An 18,599-nucleotide genomic window follows, 5' to 3' on the forward strand; every position below is an offset into this window, starting at 1 on the left:
GTCTACACAGTTCGGTCTCTTTGTATGGCCGCATGAGACTGCATGTTGTACTGCCTGTGTGTCAGTTCTGAACTAGACCAAGGAGACTGAGCATGCCTCCTAACAAGAAGCATGCCAGATCTCTGTGGGAAGTTGTGTTTAATACAAGCGCCAGATCCTTCTCTGTCCTAAGAGTAGTACCAGGTATGAGGGATTTCAAAAGGAGATTGCGCTGTTCATATAAAGCAGTTTTGTGTACCCTAACTTTACCCACCATGAACATCTTGCAACACCAAGTACGGAGTATAACTGTATATTTCCAGCCATCTGAAACCTTTTATGCTTGGATAATGGAACCCCGAAAAACCTTACCTCCTTTAGTTACATCTGAGTAACCACAAAGTCTCCCTTAATTATTCAATTCTTTCCAACTCCAAAGTACAGAGTAATTGTTGACATTTCTTCTCTTCCAAAATGTTACCTTTCTTTACTTCTCCCTTCTGGAGCTGTCTAGAGTAATGGAAAAAACCGGAGCACATCCCACCAGCACATCACAGGACACGAGGGTCTTCTTTAGAATGGTTTATTGATAAAAGAACATAGGGCAGAGTTCCTAAAGACGCTCTTCTGGAGCTGAACCGCTATATTTAGAAAAAGATAAAGTGGACACCCGGGATTACTGCTTTTAATGTAACGAGTTGTTTGAGCAGAAGAGAATGGTACTGTATTATGAAAACAAACTTATTTGAATGATTCAGCGCCTTAAACACGCCTTTTCTCATAAATAAACTGAGACAAATAGTGATTCTCCTCTACAACTATGTAATCCACTTTTTCATAATTTTTTAATTGTTGCATATTCATATACTTCACGTTTTTCTTTATATAGACTCGGATAACTGATAATGGAGCTCCTGGAGATTCCTACCCTTCAGGGAGAAATGTTAAAATGAATTTGCGGTTGCAGGGTGTGGGTTACCGAGAAGGAGATGTGTCTTATATGTTACCCTATAGAGCCAGGAGCCCAGGACTTCTTCACCTGGCAGCCCCGGCTTGCACGCTCTGCTCCTGCTAATTTCATACTAGTTTGCTTATGCAGCTAAGTGCAGTTTTTCACGCTGAAACTCACTTGTAAGTTAAGGTCATGTAAATATATATGGTACAGATGTTATACATGTTTGCAAAATGATGAAATATGATCATTTTTAAGTCTTTAAATGTATTTAAAATGACATGTCATTGCGTCTGGCACGTCTACTCCTAAATTATTTTTGATTCCGCCCCATGGGATTCGTTGGAGATCCTGGCTCTATGCTTTTATCTAACTATTCTTTATATGAGTCGGTTATTGAAAATAGCCAGACAGGTGTGATCATGTATTGTACAACTATGCAGGTGTCTGCATGGAATTTTAGGAATTTTGGGAAGCGGTCACTATGTTCTCCAACGGAATTTTCTTTTTTTTCTGGCTAAGGATTTAATATGTGGAATATTAGTTCTAAGGGGAAATTAAAAATAAATATATAGGGTGTTGAAAATGTTGATTTCCTGTGTCCTTCATAAAATTCTTTTGGAGGGATTAATCATTTAACCCATAGAGAAAACACTTGTATCCAGCACTTATCTGCCGGTCAAATATAATATTAACATGGCAGAAATGGCAAGGATCCAAAAGACCCCTGAGCACTGCAGTATTTGGTTAAGACTTGCATTTGTCACGGAAACATATAATGCTGATTTAAATCTTTCCCTTACAATTCCTTTTGTGCACCCCTCCCTATGACAATACTTACTGTCTCAGGTCCTTATTTAATATGCTGTGATGTCACTTCTCCGTACTAAAGAATATGTGTGTTCCATTCATTTAAATGGAGCTGACCTTTTCTCCAGCGCTGGGAAGTGGTTTTTCAGCATATTGAATAAGGACCTCAGCCCTTATATTGACATTTCTCAGCAATCGGCCTTTGAGTAGAACATTTGAAAATAATGTGAACACCCCTGGCTTCCCTGAAAAAAAAAAAAAAAGGTACAAATCTGAGCTGGAGAGGTTGATGCTTCAATTCATTAGTGCTAGCTGGCAGCAGATTCAGATCCCGTCCTGTCTCTCTCCACTTCCCTGCTGTCATGTTTCCACTTCACGCGCAGTGATATTTAAGGCTGATGTGCCGCTTATAGACGTGTTGTACCGTGACAAGTTAAAATAAATAAATAAAAACGGGAAGGAGAGTAGGAGCCCGGCTTCCACTGTCGCTGCGTCTCCTCTCCGAGTGCGCTCACCCCATGCTGTAATAAGCTCTATCTTACGATGCGTGTGTTAGTGATTTCTTTGATGCAATGCTGTCACCATACATGGGTAACGTGTACATTCTGCAGAACATGTACAATATGTGGAGGAAGCTGTCTGCGTAACTAATGGATGGGAAAATGTACGTTCTGTTCTAGCCGCGTGAAAGCGCCCTGTCCTAAGTGCTGATGAAAGGGAAAGAAGACCAAGTGAAGAGCACACGCACCTTCCTCAGGATCACAGTTATCTGGATTGAAATTTAGGATTGGGAAAGATTTATACAAAGCACATTTTTAGCCACTTGCTTGCAGGCCAGAGCTTTTTTTAATTTTTTTTTTGACCCTGCGTTGACATTTAATTGTTTCGGTGATGCTCCTGCATCCACTGAAGGTGTACGGCCTGAATGTTTGTCATTTTGTTGTGTTTTATGGACTGTGGCCCAATTTTACGGAGCATTATTCCATAAGACCTCATCAGGCGCTGGAAGACACATTCTCACCCATTCCCTTTGACTCCAAAGTCGTCTAGTACGTCTTATGGCAGAGCACTGCTTAGCAAATGTAGGATTAAATATTGGTAATTTAATACTTTAAAAAAAAAAAATATGGATAAGTGTATGCATTTAAAAATCATTTTCGAAAGTCTGAACATTGTCCTTGGGTTTTCACATGCAACAGGTACACTGAATAGGGAAGGTACGATAAGTCTTGTTTTGTTCCACACCAATAAGGTAATCTGATTTATTCACATCTTATTGTGAGACTGAAAAGAGGAACTTATTGAACATATTACATCTGAATCATGCTTTTCTTTGGACGGATTGGAGGGAATTTACAAGTGTGCCATATATTTCCTGTAACAGTAAATCTAAATAATTGATAATGATAATAAATGACCTCTGAAAAGCTTTTTTTTTTGTTTTGTTTTTAAGTAAAATACTCATATTTCATTTATTTCGCAGACCCTCTTGCTTTTAACATTTCTTGAAGACCTCCACTGCAGAGGGAAATTCTACAGTAGTTATTTCTTTATTCTGGCAAAAATGTAATTTATGTAAGACATTAAAGATACCCACAATTGTCATATTACTTCGCATTGAACATAATTTCAATAAGAAAAATTGAAAAGGTGCAACTGCATATATATATATATATAATCTCTTTAACTGTGTGTTTGGTATACAGCAATTAGTATATATTATAGTATATGTTACCATCCCATGGGAAGGTTAGTGAAGTTGAAACCAGTCGTATAAATATCTACCCTGACTGTTTTGCCTCCGCCAACCTATGCATAACTTTATTTTATAACCGGCACAATATCCACCCCGAAAGTGCCTGGGCTGACCCGATCCTATTGTCTCCTGACTCGCTGAACCCGGCAGCAGATGGACATTAACCTAGTTTGATTAGTTGGGAGACAGCAACATTAATTTTTGATACACTGGGACCACCTGAGAGATGGAATTCAATTACTGCATCTTTCCCCACTGCCTCTTCCTCTCCCCTCCTCCCTATTCCTCTCTCCCCCTCCCTATTCCTCTCTCCCCCCTCCCCCTTCCCTATTCCCCCCCCCCCTCACATTTTATTTGTAGCAGAGCAGAGACCTGCAGAACCTGTTGAAATTCAAAACCTCTATTTCCACTGCTGACCCCCAGGATAATTAGGGTTAAATTGATAAGCTATCACACCGCTGACACGTTTTATCAGCTTCTGTTTGCACGAGAGGATACAATACACAAGAAAAAGAGCAATTTGTGCTCTGCTGTCACTCTTGGGCTCCAGATAAAGGTGTTACAATTTAGATAACACGCTCAGTGTTCACTCTGCCATTGTTGTTCAATTAGTGTTTCTTTTCTCTCTCCCCCGCTCTTCCCACCCTCCCTTGTGCTCTTCATACCCTCTGCTGTATTTCACCTCATGCCATCTCATGATAATGATGCCCTGTTAAGTGTGAGGGGAGATAGGACAGTTTAGCTCCTTTGTAACACAATGCACGCCCATCTATCATTACACCGACACTGTGCTCACTTAGGGAAAGTGATAAGGGGAAGTATGCATTTATCACTGGGAGCTGTTGGTATTTCCTCTGGCTGGATTAAGAGAGCTAGTTGCAAGGAGCCTCTTCATAGCAGCCTGTTTCCTCACTCCTCTCCATTCTTTCGGCTAAATCCTTTACAGCAGGGGTTTCAACTCTAGTCCTCAAGACCCCTCCCAACAGGTCAGGGTTTCGGGATATCCCAGCTTCAGCACAGGTGGTGCAGTCGAAGATTGAGCCACGTGTGCTGAAGCTGGGAAAACCTGACCTGTTTGTGGGGGTGGGGAGGACTGGAGTTGAGAACCCCTGCGGTAAAGGATTTGGCAGCTCCACGTGTCGCCCTTTCAACAGTGAAGAAGATAATACCTCATGTTTTCCTTAATATGATAATGTTTTGCTGGCCCCTCTATCAGCTGGAGGGATAACAGCAAATCCCTTTTCAAACGGAATTTGGTGTGTTCCCCTGGCAGTCTCCGCTGCCCCCCCGCGTCCTGAGGAAGCTGAGCATTTTGGGAACTTAGGGGAGAGCTCGGTGCTGCAATGGAAATGGTGCACCTGTTAACATTGTATTTGTATAAATCGCAGATGCTGGATAATATTCTTTGCCTGTACTTGAGCGGTGCCCGACTTCATACAGCTGCTGGGTGTTTATTTTTACAGGGGTCTGTAACCCTTTCACCGGCTAAAGGTCCTGCCATGCATCTATCTCAATGTCTTGTATAGCGCATACACAGAGCGAACCCTGCTCCTAGGCGCATGACGCGGTTGCAGTGCACGCCCTTCCAGCAGCAAAGGGGTTAATAAAATGCACGGCGCTATTGGTAATCCTGATAGGATTAAGTGTGACTTTCTCTCAACAGGCTGCCAGGACAGTGTGAATATTTAGGACTGCAGGTCGCTGATTACTTCAAGCAGTGGATTAATCTGAAAAAGGTACTTTCTTTACCAAATCCCCTTTTTCTTTTAAATGTATTTGTCCGCAGGGAGGTGTTTCATAGTCTGTGTCATTTGCATGGAAATGAAGTGTTCCCTCCCCCCCCGCCCCCCATTTCCCCCCCCGCCCCCCATTTCCCCCGGGCCTCAGCAGGTTCCTCGTGCCCTCTCATTGTATGGTCTTAATGGGAGTCTCACACCACTTAATGGAATGTGCTCGGTGAGAGGTTCCCTGATGTGAGCATGATGTTTGTATGACAGCGCCTGGATTTATGTATGAGCATGCGTGTATGATTTCACTCTAGTTATTCACTGTATTAACATGTTTGCTTCAGACCTATAAACAGACAAGCTCCTTAAGGAAACTCAATGTGTTGCAGTTTTTTTGTTGTATCAACAGAATATACAGTATATATATATATTTATTTATATATATATATATATATATATATATATATATATATATATATATAACAGTGGTTGACAAATCACCAAAAAATCTACTCGCCACACAAAAAAATCTACTCGCCACCTAGTACCAAACGTGTGCTGCTTGGGCCAATATTTACTCGTCCGGGGGTTAAATCCACTCGCCCGGGGCGAGCAAATGTATACGTTTGTCGAACACTGTATATATATAAATATATATATATACACACACACTGTATATTAAAAATAGTGATTTAAAAAAAAATGCATAATTAATCTATGCAAAGAGATTGCAATCTAATTTTGGTCCATGAAGCACTGGATCATAGCGATGTCACTTTTTAACTTCAAAGGCCAGCATGTGTGCAGTTTGTATTGATGTGATTACCCTGATGATGACCTATCTGTTCACTCTGTGCATTCTGTATGAAATTAGCGGTGTTTAAAGGAATAATCAAAGACAGTGAATTTTTTTCCCCCTTCATTATATAGAATTAAAGCAGGGGGTCTCCGGAGCTGGCCCCCATTAATTTCATCTCTGAGGACACCCTACTTGGTGGTCCCCAGCGCTGAAATTAAAGGGGTTCAGCTCCAGAGACCCCCTGCTTCAAATATATATATATATATATATATACACACACACACACACACACACACACACACACACACACACACACACACACACACACACACACACACACACACACACACACACACACACACACACACACACACACACACACATATACACACACACACATATATACACACACAATTAAAAATACATTTAACAAAATAAGCCTTGGATTGCATTTTGTATTTCAGTGTATTTACTGGTTTTTCTGGCAGTTTCTGATATGTAGCAATTAATCGGTGCACGTTTGTTCTCAGGGCCCCTCTGTGCAACCCCGGTGCACAAAACGGAGCCTTGATATATAGGTTAATAGTCCGCACTTTCAACTATAAGTATATCTAGTGGTGTAAAGCAGGGGTGCGCGAACTTTCTGCGCTGCACCCCCTGCCTGCTCTCCGCCAGTGTCGCACCCCCCTTACCTTTAATCTGGCATCAAATGACGCCGCAGGGTCATGTGATGTCATGTGACCTGCGTCGTAATTTGATGCCATGGTGATGATGGGTGTCGCCCGAAGTCGGCTGAATTCAGGTAAGTGAGTTAGAGGCCTCGCGCTTAACAGTGTGCGGCCTTTGTAACCGTTGCGACCCCACTTTGCGCGCCCCTGGTCCAAAGTGCAGTGGTACCAATTAGTACTACGTACCCACTGCCTTTTTATTTACAAGTGGATACTTCCAAATCCCTTCAGAGAGAAAGATATTTTAAAATGTTGCAAAACTTTTTCCATTTTTTCCCTCTTTGTGTAAATAGCAGTGTAATATAGCAGTGTAATATAGCAGTGTATATACCAGTGTATATAGCACTCTGCTGTGTGGCTTTTTTTAGCGTTCCCAATGCTGCTGTCATTGGTAGCTATTACCACAGGCCATCAAAAGTAGGTACGTTTATTCCCAAAACAGAAGGCCCTGTCTTAGCTGAGGAATGCTCAACTCCATTCCTCAAGCCCCCCTACAGATCAGGTTTTCAGGATATCCCTGCTTCAGCACGTGACTCCATTTTGCAAAAGGCTGTAGTGCACAGCCGAAACGTCGAACTACTTGGGTCATTAAAGCATTTTGTTTAAACCTGTGTGCTGGCTTCTCTGTGAACACTGACTACTACTGGGACTTTAGGAACACTCTGAAGTCCATGCACCGGCAGCTAAGTACCCTACCTTAACCTCTGTATTCTGAGTGCTTGCATTAGCGTTACTCCATCAGTTCCTGCTTCAGCACAGGTTGCTCAATCAGCCACTGCTTTAGCACAGGTTGCTCAGTCAACGACTAAGCCTCTGATTGAGCCACCTGTGCCGAAGCTGGGATATCCTGAAAACCTGACCTGTTTGGGGGGGGGGGGGGGGGTTGAGTTCTAGAGTTGTCAACCCCTGTCTTAGCCCACTCTCCTGGAATAGGGAAGCAGGGTACAGACATGCGTTCAGTGCGCGCTCTCGCTGATCTTCAAGGAGACTTGAGCGTTCTGTGCTGTCAGAGCAAATCTTTTCGCTGATTGCTGGGCCTTTGCAAATGCAATCTGAAGGCACACTGAGGCATTGTGCAGTTCACTGACCATTAATGATCGCCATTTGAAGTTCAGTAAACTTTTGGTGAACGGATAGCAGCTTGTATCTGGCAAACCAAGTAACCTGGGCTGTGACTTGTTTAATCAGGAGCTGGGCGCTAAGCCTCTCTCCACCTTCTTTACCCTCCCTCCCAACTCTTTGCCTTTGGGATGAATTCATGCACACACTCCACTAGTCCAGGGCTACTGGGCACAGCCATCAGACTCCTGCAATTATTCTAATTTGATGCGACATGCAATGACAGATAAGGGATTAAGGTTTAAGATGATTCTTTAATTTTCTGCAGGGACATCCAGTGTATCCCATGAGGGGGGGTTTCTCTTTTCTAATTCGATTCCCCCCAATACAGACCCAGAAACAAAATGTACACAAGCAAACATCAATGAGCTTTAAATGGGAACACAGGGGGTGCAGTTTATAGGTAACCTTTATTAAACACTATCAGACGAGCAGCTTCAAATATTGAATATGAATTAAGAGTATGCAGCAAATAAAAAAATCATTATATATTAAGAGTATATATTTACACCGCTTCGTATAGTAGACAGAGACGCAAGCTGTGGTTTTACATTATGACTCTTTAACTGTTGCAAGCTTGACTCCCTTTCTCCGCTAGATTAGTGGGTTTTTTTAACTTTTTTTTTTTGGTTAAGGAACCCTATAATTATGTTCCGAAATTCTGAGGAACCCCAACCCTCTCTAATAGCGCGTCTGCGATCAGATGCATTGTAAGGAACCCCAACCCTCTCTAATAGCGCCTCTAAGAACAGATGCATTGTAAGGAACCCCAAACCTCACTAAAAGCGCGTCTGAGATCAGATGCATTGTAAGGAACCCCAACCCTCTCTAATAGCGCCTCTAAGATCAGATGCATTGTAAGGAACCCCAACCCTCTCTAATAGCGCCTGAGATCAGATGCATTGTAAATTCTTCTGTATTGGTCCAATTTTCAAATTACCTGAAATTGTAGGGAACCCTTTAAAGATGCCTGGGGAACACAAGGGCTCCTAGGAACCCCTGTTGAAAAACACTGCACTCGATATTGGAGCTAAAGTCGACTGCTTACAGTAGCGTCCCCATCAATTTGGGGTGTTTGGGAAGAAGTCTGTCAGTAGAAGGTTAAAATTGAAGTACTCGTGGCTTCAAATTATTTTTTAAGTTATTATACATGTCCACAGTTATGAAACCATGTGCATTACATGCCTGAATCCTTTTACAAGTGGGACTGAAGCTGTACGTCTTGTAATCTATTCCCAGGGAGCATGAATTCTCTCTTCCCTGTTCAGCCACTTGAAAATGTTATTGTGTCACACAAGAAACAAATATTAAGCATACTATATTGTAATGCTGCATTGTGGAAAAATATTCTGATGGTGGCTTTCGACTAAAAGTCTTCTGTCGCAGAACAATAGAAGCTTGATATATAGTGCTATTAAAGAGAGAGACAAACATGTTTTGAAGGGGACTAAACTGATTAGACATATGTTGATATGATTGTGCTGCCGAAATAAAACGTAAGTATTCTCTAACGCAGGAGTGGCCAACTTCAGTCCTCAAGTGCCACAAACAGGTCAGGTGTTAAGGATATCCCGGCTTCAGCACAGGTGGCTCAATTAGTTTGCTCAATCGAAAACTGAGCCACTGATTGAGCCGCCTGTGCTGAAGCAGGGATATCCTTAACACCTTACCTGTTGATGGCTCTTGAGGACTAGAGGTGGCTACCCCATCTCTAATGTAAAACATAATGGGAATACATTGTTACAGAAATATACTATATTATCTAGGTCGATAAAGGACCGGTAGGTCCAAAACGTCGGTCCCTTCTTTCTTGTATTTACCCCTAATGCTTGTGTGATGAAATAAACCCTATTTTACAATTCTGACAGACTAGTGAGTTTCTTGCTGATTTTTGTTACTGGATGGTGATCCTGGCTGCACTGCAAGCACCCTGATTATAAGATAAGGGATTTGTCCTATTTTTTGTCCATTTGAGTGCCCTGAACGTTTCGTGTGTGTATGTGTATGTGTGTATATATATTATATATATATATATATGTATATATATAACAAAATTACTTAAATATTGTAGTGAGCGAGATTACAAGTCTACAATAAATAAGAGTGGCTAATGTGCCGTAAAATTGATATAAATACCCTTGAATTTCATCTCATACTGTAGCTTTGAGCTCTCTTATTTTAACATGAAGAAATATTATTTACATTTGCAAAGCACTTCACCGTTAAAGATACAAGGGCTATAGTAACATATATGCATTATTACAGCTCTAAACATGTTCCACAAGCTTAGATTTTTAACCGCCCATTTAAATAATTTGACATCAATATTTTTCCAGTACTGAACCCGAGTCCAATCGTAGAGAAGATAAAAAATGATTAAACTTCATAAGAATGTAAATAAAATAAAAGCAAAAAGGGGATAAATACTTTAGCTATTTTCTTTTTATGTAAATCTTACTCTATGCTTCATAATGTTTGCTTTAGGCTGCGCTTATAGTGCTGGCGACAGCGACGCGGCGTTGCGGCAAAACAAATACATTGCCGCCATCGCGTGCGCTTATAGTAAGTGCGACGTGACGGAGCGACAAATTGGTCGCGATCGCTGGAAGTCATCTCTATTTGATTTTCCAGCAACCGTCGCCTGCCCGTCGCGTCGCCGTCACTATAAGCGTAGCCTTAGAAAGTAGGCTCCAACCCCTTAATGGATTGTTCTCGTTTTCTCACACTGTCCAACTACAGTATTTACTCCAGAGGTAGCCAAAAATGGGTGCAGGGTTTATTGCTCCTGTATTTGAGAATGACAAGCACAGTGCACACTGCCAGTGCTTTATAATAATTTGTTATTGACATGTGGGTGCGAGCTCGACCCCCTGCTGTGCCCCGTCTGCATTTCCCTCTCTTGCTTTCTGGGGGTACAGTATGCCAGGTCTGATGGTTTGGGGGGGGAAGGGTCCCGAAAGGTTTCTCCTTTTATGATCTTTCTTTTTTTGACCCATTATTCACCTATTTTATCATTGTAATTGGTATGCTTTATATCGTCACATAAATGAGTGGACTTGGTTTTGTGGTGGGGATTCCCATTTTCCTGCCATCATTAAAATGTTGGGAAATGAATACATTGAATCAGAAGACGGCTTCAGTTCAACTCAACTGGGATTTTACCGATGAGCCTGACAAAGGGCTCTGTGCAAGCTCCCTTACAGCCCAGAAACCTGCAGCAGGGAACAGCAAAAAGATTCTCGCTACGCACAGGCAGCCAGCTAGCTTTATTAAGAAATGTTTATTAACTGTTATGCGTGGGGTTTGACATACTAATTAATAAGGCAAAATTAAATAACACCTTCAGTACACATAATAACATGAAATTAATATGCAATTACAAAGATGCGCATACTTAGATATAACTATGTAACAGAGCAAATTAATTAATGTTTAATTGCAGTGTAGACTTAATTACAGGTAATGAGTGTATTAGTATGTGATATCAGAGTACATCTTCGGTAACTACAATGTAATTAGGGGCACAGACACAGAAGCATTTAAAATATTGCAGTAGTTTTTTTCTTTTTAATCCCAGCTAATTTTCAATTATCAAGAGTAAAAACCTTCACCCTAAAAGTGTTCCTCAACAATACCCAACGGTTCACCATTAAAATGTTTTTTTTTTTTTATAGGACTGTATTGAGAAGACGGCTGAAATATAATAGATGGCACTTTTTCCCCCTCTTTTATTTGCAACCAAAAATGAGATCCTTGCTTCTTTCTCCTTTAAATACGCCTGAGAGAAAAACTGAACTCTGAAATTTCTTTTCATTCTCTCCCTCCGTCTTGTTAACATGTGTTGCCTTTGGGGTAATCAGGGAAAAAATATTATGTCCTTTTACAATTACCGGGTTTTGGAATATTAAAATGTCTCACTGCATCGGCAGTGTTATTTTGATTGGTATTCTAACCTTTGACTAGCCCATAAAGTGAGCGGCTCTTCAAGCCAATATTGCTGGGCTGAAATTTAATTCCGAAATGATTCCAGATAATAGGCAGACAGATAATATATGCATGAAGGATATTATGTTTGGGCTAAATGCAGCAGGGTTAGGGCTCAGGAGTTGAATAATAGCCCAGAGTGAGTTATAATCTGTGGGGTAGAAATACCTTACTGTCAGGGCTGGAACAGGAACTATTAAATCAAAAGGAGAAGAAAGCCAGAGGGTAGCAATACAAGGCTCGAAATTCTCCTTTTTTTTTTTTTTTTTGCTCTTTTTTTTATTTTACTTACTCTTCCACTTGGGAATCTAACTATGGCTGCATATAGCCTGACTATCAGGTATGGTGCAGTGACGGTGAAATAAATACCTGGGGTGTAAGCTCGGCATATTCTTTATTTTCATCTGCTAGCTCAGGGGTGGCCAACTCCAGTCCTCAAGGGCCACCATCAACTCTGGTTATCAGGATTTCCCATCTTCAGCATCGGTGTCTCAATCGGTCAATCTTCAACTGAGCCATTTATTGAGCCACCTGTGCTGAAGCAGGGATAACCTGACCTGTTTGTGGCGACCCCTGAGCAAGAGGTTATTGTCGACAGAAGTCTGTATTGGTTTGGGACTTGCAACCATCGCATTTTTTGTTTGGCCAAAGCGATGTATTATTATTTAAGTTGGTATATATTTCTTGTCGTGTGGTAATGACGAATTCCTGGGGTGCGGGTCAGGATATTCATCCAAGTCAGGGAGGAAGTAGTTACGGTTTGTTTTGTTAATTTTCGTATGAATTTATTGAGAGGTTCGTGCAATATTTGGGAGAGTTTTTGTATACATTTGCACCATTGTCAAATCTTCCTTTTATTTTGTATTGTTTTAAATATACATATAATTAAGCTTTGATCAAATGTTGCCAGAATATTATAACATTTGTGACAAAAGCTGTGAAATTTGGCGAATGTCAACAAAATTTTCATATACTTGGAGGCTAAATAAGGTCCCCCTGATAGACGGTTATTTGTTTTGAAAAAGTTTTCAATTTCTGCCACTTTTTCCAAAATTCATAATTTGACAATTTAGAATTTGCGTGGAATGGTTTTACTCCTCCCTGTGCCTCGCCTCTAATAACGAGACTTTCTTCTTTGCGACATCTCCTCTTCCATTATTCTAGCTCAATGTTTCCGTTATGATGTGTCTTAAGCCCACAGTACCATAATTATCCCAAACTTGGTGATGACTTCCTGTGCAAACATTACCTGTTCTTCTTCTGTTTAGCAGATGGGAAAATAAACAGTCCTAAAAAAAACCCCTAAAAAAACAACAACTGAAGTGCATTATTTTGCAATCAAGAGCTGCAACTATAAAATGTAACAAGACAATTAGTACTCTATCTATCTATCTATCTATCTATCTATCTATCTATCTATCTATCTATCTATCTATCTATCTATCTATCTATCTATCTATCTATCTATCTATCTATCTATCTATCCATACTTTATCCAGGGGGCTGATGCACATCTGTTTGCCCCTGAAACCTCCAGTGATGTGTCTTGCTGGGGCAATTAGAAGTGGTATCTCTGGAGAGTATAGACATTATATTGTTCCTTCTGTTCAATAATACTTGGCTTATGTAATTATAATGGGTTTTACGTAATTGGTGTCTTGCAAACATAACCGTGCTCATACGAAACTGAACAACACTCAGAAATGAGATTTTCCTTTTAGATTTGAAGATGCACCAAATAAAGTGACTTCAGTAATGTCATCACCAACTTGGACATCATCCTCTGTTACATGCAATCCATGTGTTCTGACATGAATCATTGGTCCTACTCGATAATTCAATTCAGTATTGATATACATTGCCAAGTTTTGGTCTTGTAGAAAACTAGAATGTGTGTAAGTTGTGGCAAGTTTAATTGTGCCAACATGAAAAGAAAACCTAGATAATGAATGATTTACATGAGCTCTATGAGTTCCCGTCTGGAGATGTTACATCAGGGTTACCTGGCACCTTCCGAGCTTGAAGGCGCGTTTGCACTGAAGAATACATTTCATTGAATTCTCAATGCTTTTATACATACGGTTCTTTTCTCTGGCCTTTCTCTCAGATTGTGCAGGCTGCTCAGATTGTAAGCTGTTTGGGGTAAAGAAGAATCCAACCTAGTTCTTTGAGCATTTCGCAGTGATGTGTGTTCTAGTTACATTGGAGGACAAAACGGCATATTGAATTGTAGAGGGTGTCTAGTTTGCGAAGGAGAGTTTGGGATGCTGTGCCATAGACTATGTCCCCATAGTCGATAATTGGTGTTAGTTTCTGCTGTGCGATACGCTTTCTGACCAGCGAGTTTAGGGAGGATTTGTTCCTATAAAGTACACCTAGTTTGGCATAGGTTTTGGATGTCAGGGTATCAATGTGCAACCCAAATGTTAAATGGGAGTTCAACGATATGCCCATATTTTAAACTAGTGACAGGGGCTAGGATGTTATTAGAATTGGCTCTGATCTGATGCTCCATCATTTTTAGCTTTAGAAGTTTAGCCTTGGTCCCAAATGCCATTGTTACAGTCTTGTCAGTGTTTAAAAACAGTTTGTTTAGGGAAATCCAGTTCTCGAGTCTCAAAAAATCAGATTCAAGTATGTGTTCAAGGTCAGAGAGGCTATGGCTGTGTGCATATAAGATTGTGTCATCTGCATACATGTGTATTGAAGCTCCCTTACAAGCTGTAGGAAGATCATTGATGAAGACTGAAAAGAGTAGGGGCCCCCAGGACAGAGCCTTGTGGGACACCGCAGGTGGTCCAAGGGGATGGAGTTAGAACCCGAGATTAGACGCATGTTGGGATCTACCCGATAGGTATACGTTTAACCAGTTTAAATCCTAGCCACGTACATTATTTGTATGTTTGTGTTTAAAAAGGTGTGTTTGCTGCTAACTTTGTAACAGGGGTGGCCAACTCCTGCTTCAGCACAGGAGTCTCAGTCACTGATTGAGCCAACTGTGCTGAAGCAGAGATATCCTGAAAACCTGACTTGTTGGTGGTCCTTGACCACTGGAGTTGGCCGCACCTCTTGTATAACAATCAAGTAATATGTTTTATGGGGGCACAAGCAGATTGCAAATCATATTGAATGTACAAAGAGGCCTCATAAATATATATATATTTTCACCCTCTCCAGCCCATGTTTTTATGTTTCAGGGTTCTCATAATCTAGGTAACAACTCGACATTGTGTCATTATTATAACTTCCAATAAATATCCATTATTATCTAATCAGCATTGAGTTAATTGAATGTGCCTCCTTGGCAGCTCTTTAAATGTTTCAAGCACGCTACATTTCACATATTCTTGCTTCCGATTTCCCTTGCAGTGTACACACAAACGTTTATAGAATATGATGGAATAGACTTTCTTGTCACATTTTTATATTCTTTATAGATGTGTTTTGTAATCTCCAAAGTTTTGAATGTTGAAATGCCCTTTATTGGGCCGGAATGATTTATATATAAAGAGGTTTATCTTGAATTCACAGGCTAGTTGATGCACTTCAGCCACTTATTGTACTTTTACCCTCTTGTACATTTGTAATAATGCCATCATTATGTCTTTGTTTATGGAGGCTTCGATACACAATGTGTCAAAGGGGCGGCCAGGATTGTACCCAGGTGTTGTCTACCTGAGAAATCACAGTAATAGGCTTTGGAAACAGCACTGTATAAAAACAGTAGCATCTTCCAACCTCTAGATGTTAAGGTCACAGAAATGTTTTTTTTCTGTGATGTTAAAGAAAGGAAAGTGATGTACCCAAGTGGTTACTCCAGATGTATTATTAACACTGCAGGGGTTTTCAGGTAGTGGGGGAGGGGGAGGTTTCAGGTAGTGGCGTGTGTTGGAATGGAGAATGATAAATTGGCAAGAGTTTAGTTACATACTTTTCTGAATAAAGAAATGTGACTTAATGTGTTAAAAATATCTGCTCGGATGTGCTTTATAGGTTGTTGTAATGAGCCATAAATCCAATGTCCCAATTCAGTCCATTATTAATTGAGTCCAACAGATGATTTTGAGTTCTCGTGTCCCTTTGTCCTGTGTGTTTTTGAAGCTACTTCTGATCAATTCAAATAAACCGAATCAATTCTCTTTGTGGGAGGGCACAGCTACAGTAGCCATGCTTTACCCCAAATCCTCTACAGGGTCTCGGATTCACCCAGATACTGTACACAGTCATTTGGGTAATTGCTCACATACGTATTTCTCGATGTAGTAGTTGGATTCCTGTGGCAATAAACTACACCTGGGGTGGCCAACTCCAGTCCTCAAGTGCCACCAACGGGTCAGTTTTTCAGGATATCCCTGCTTCAGCACAGGTGGCTCAGTTGAAGATTGAGCCACCTGTGCTGAAGCAGGGATATCCTCAGAACCTGACCTGTTGGTGGCCCTTGAGGACTGGAGTTGGGCACCCCTGAGCTACACCCTATAGATGAGTGTGCAATTTCCCCCCAAATAATAGTGGAACTTGCTGTTTCAATCAATACACTGTAACCCCCTCCCCTGTGCATTATTTCAATTATTATCGCTGATGTAGAAAGGGCTAAAACCCAGAGCTGTCTTTCACTTACAGGTGAGGGTTAATCGTTTAAAACTGCCCTTTCATCATGTTATCTTGGTGAGTCTTAACAAAATGCTCATTACAGGTTAGTCAATGAAGGAAGGTAAGTGCTGACTTAAAGAGAAAGAAAAAAAAAAGACATCTACGTATGTATAACACCCTGAGCACTATTTCACCCTGATTTACACCTGTAGCTGACAGGGAAACTGGAGCAGGGAGGGGTAAGGAAGGAGGCAACGTCCTAGCTGCATTATGTGAAGGGCGTTGGGGGGGGGGGGGGGGCGCCTCACGCTTTATAGATACTTCACTCATAACCATCCAGTCATTCAGTCTGTAACAGTGTCACATCAAAGTGCATAGCTCGAAGCTCAAATTTATAGCCATCATTTCTATAATTCACACACGTAACGTGCTGTGAATAGAGTGAGCCTGTGTACTGACACTCATACATATGTTTGTAAGGTTATTTATTAGTGTTATTTGCCTGGTGTCACATATAATCTGAGCGTACAGTGCATAGGTGGGTCCAGTAACAAGGAAGCTGGCTTCTGATACAATAATTCTCATTCTAATCAAGCTGTGACACTCGTCCTTTGCCTTAAAGTACTTCATTTGTTGCTTTTATAGCTGAATAAAATATATATGAGTGTAATAAAGAGTGTCTGTAAAGGCGGTGAGGGCAGGATGCAGTCTTGCTTTCAATGTCTGGGACCATGTGTTTAAACTGTTGGGGTCACTTCATGATAAACTGGCAGGGTTTTTAGTTATAGTTTTCTGATGAAAGAAATGTGAGTAAAGGTGTTAAAATAATATCTTCTTGGGTGTGCTTTATGGGTAATTGAACTTGGGGAACCAGAGGGCTGCTATTTAGGAGCAATTTGCATACATATCGCATAAACGGCCTCTTGTGCAACCTGAACCTCGCTTTTTACGATGATTTCCCTGATTGCAAGGAATGGCCAACCATTTAAGGACCGCTCCCCCATACTTTATTTTTTGGACCTCTCCTGTCTCCTATCTAGGATAAAGAAAGCTTAACTTGAAGATATTTTATTGCAAAGAATTGCTGAAAACAAAAAAAAAAATCCTGTTGACTGAATCCTTACAATGTTTTATTGAGAAACACCTGATGGGGCGGTCCAGGAGCAGGGCAGGGGTCGGTGGTCCAGGAGCAGGGCAGGGGTCGGTGGTCCAGGAGCAGGGCAGGGGTCGGTGGTCCAGGAGCAGGGCAGGGGTCGGTGGTCCAGGAGCAGGGCAGGGGTCGGTGGTCCAGGAGCAGGGCAGGGGTCGGTGGTCCAGGAGCAGGGCAGGGGTCGGTGGTCCAGGAGCAGGGCAGGGGTCGGTGGCCCAGGAGCAGGGCAGGGGTCGGTGGCCCTCTGGTTCAATCCCAACTCACCAGTGACTTCCGACAGTTCTCAGCCAAATGTAAGCCCTTTTGGCAGGAGGTTTCTCTTCTGCGGTCACAGAGGTAGCCCCATTTCCAAAAGCTAGAATAGTCTGACTGACTTGTAAGCCAAGAGTGAAATGGTAGACTACATGGCACAGAGGAATTAACCCACTTCAGTGTCAGCTGAGCCGGGATCTGCATTGCAGATACCTCTCACCCTGCATTAGATTCAAAGATTACTTTGCTACTGTTTTGCACTTTTTTGGTTCCATGTTGTAACATCGGCCGTGAAGCAAACGTTTAAAAATAACTGGAACCAGAAGTGTCTCTGTACACTGGACCCAAGTGTTTTTCTCATCCCGTTCACTAGGTACCAGAGACTGCATTCTCCAGGGCAGACATTCATTGTGCTGCTCTGTGACTCTTAGCATTGTACTTTGTACTCCGATAAAAATAAATAATAATATTTTGTCCTGAAGACATTACCTTGACTCAGACCTTTTATTTCGTCCCTTTACACGTTTGTGATATATTACCTACATACAATATGGTGATCTTACTGTGAAACATAATTTTTTTTTCTTTTGCTTTAAAAAGGGTAACAGAGATCTTTATTATCATCATTCTTTTTATATGCTTTCTTTATTATTCTTTTATTGTACACCACTAGGAGCATACACGGTCCTTTCCAACGGTGGTCAATGCTGAGATGCTCATTGTCTAACAGGAATCAGATCACCACTCATGAGT

The 18,599-nt window shown here is 41.3% G+C and overlaps 1 protein-coding gene across 1 annotated transcript in view; it reads left to right on the forward strand.

The window, feature by feature from the left end:
• ERI3 (ERI1 exoribonuclease family member 3) overlaps positions 1-18,599 on the forward strand; it is a 193,567-nt gene that overhangs the window by 64,453 nt on the left and 110,515 nt on the right. Inside the window, exon 6 of the mRNA XM_075616200.1 lies at positions 5,161-5,233. Within this exon, the coding sequence (XP_075472315.1) occupies positions 5,161-5,233 (73 nt within the window). The remainder of the gene's footprint in view (positions 1-5,160; positions 5,234-18,599) is intronic.

This window comes from Ascaphus truei, chromosome 10, assembly GCF_040206685.1.
Source record: "Ascaphus truei isolate aAscTru1 chromosome 10, aAscTru1.hap1, whole genome shotgun sequence".
Taxonomy (NCBI): domain Eukaryota; kingdom Metazoa; phylum Chordata; class Amphibia; order Anura; family Ascaphidae; genus Ascaphus; species Ascaphus truei.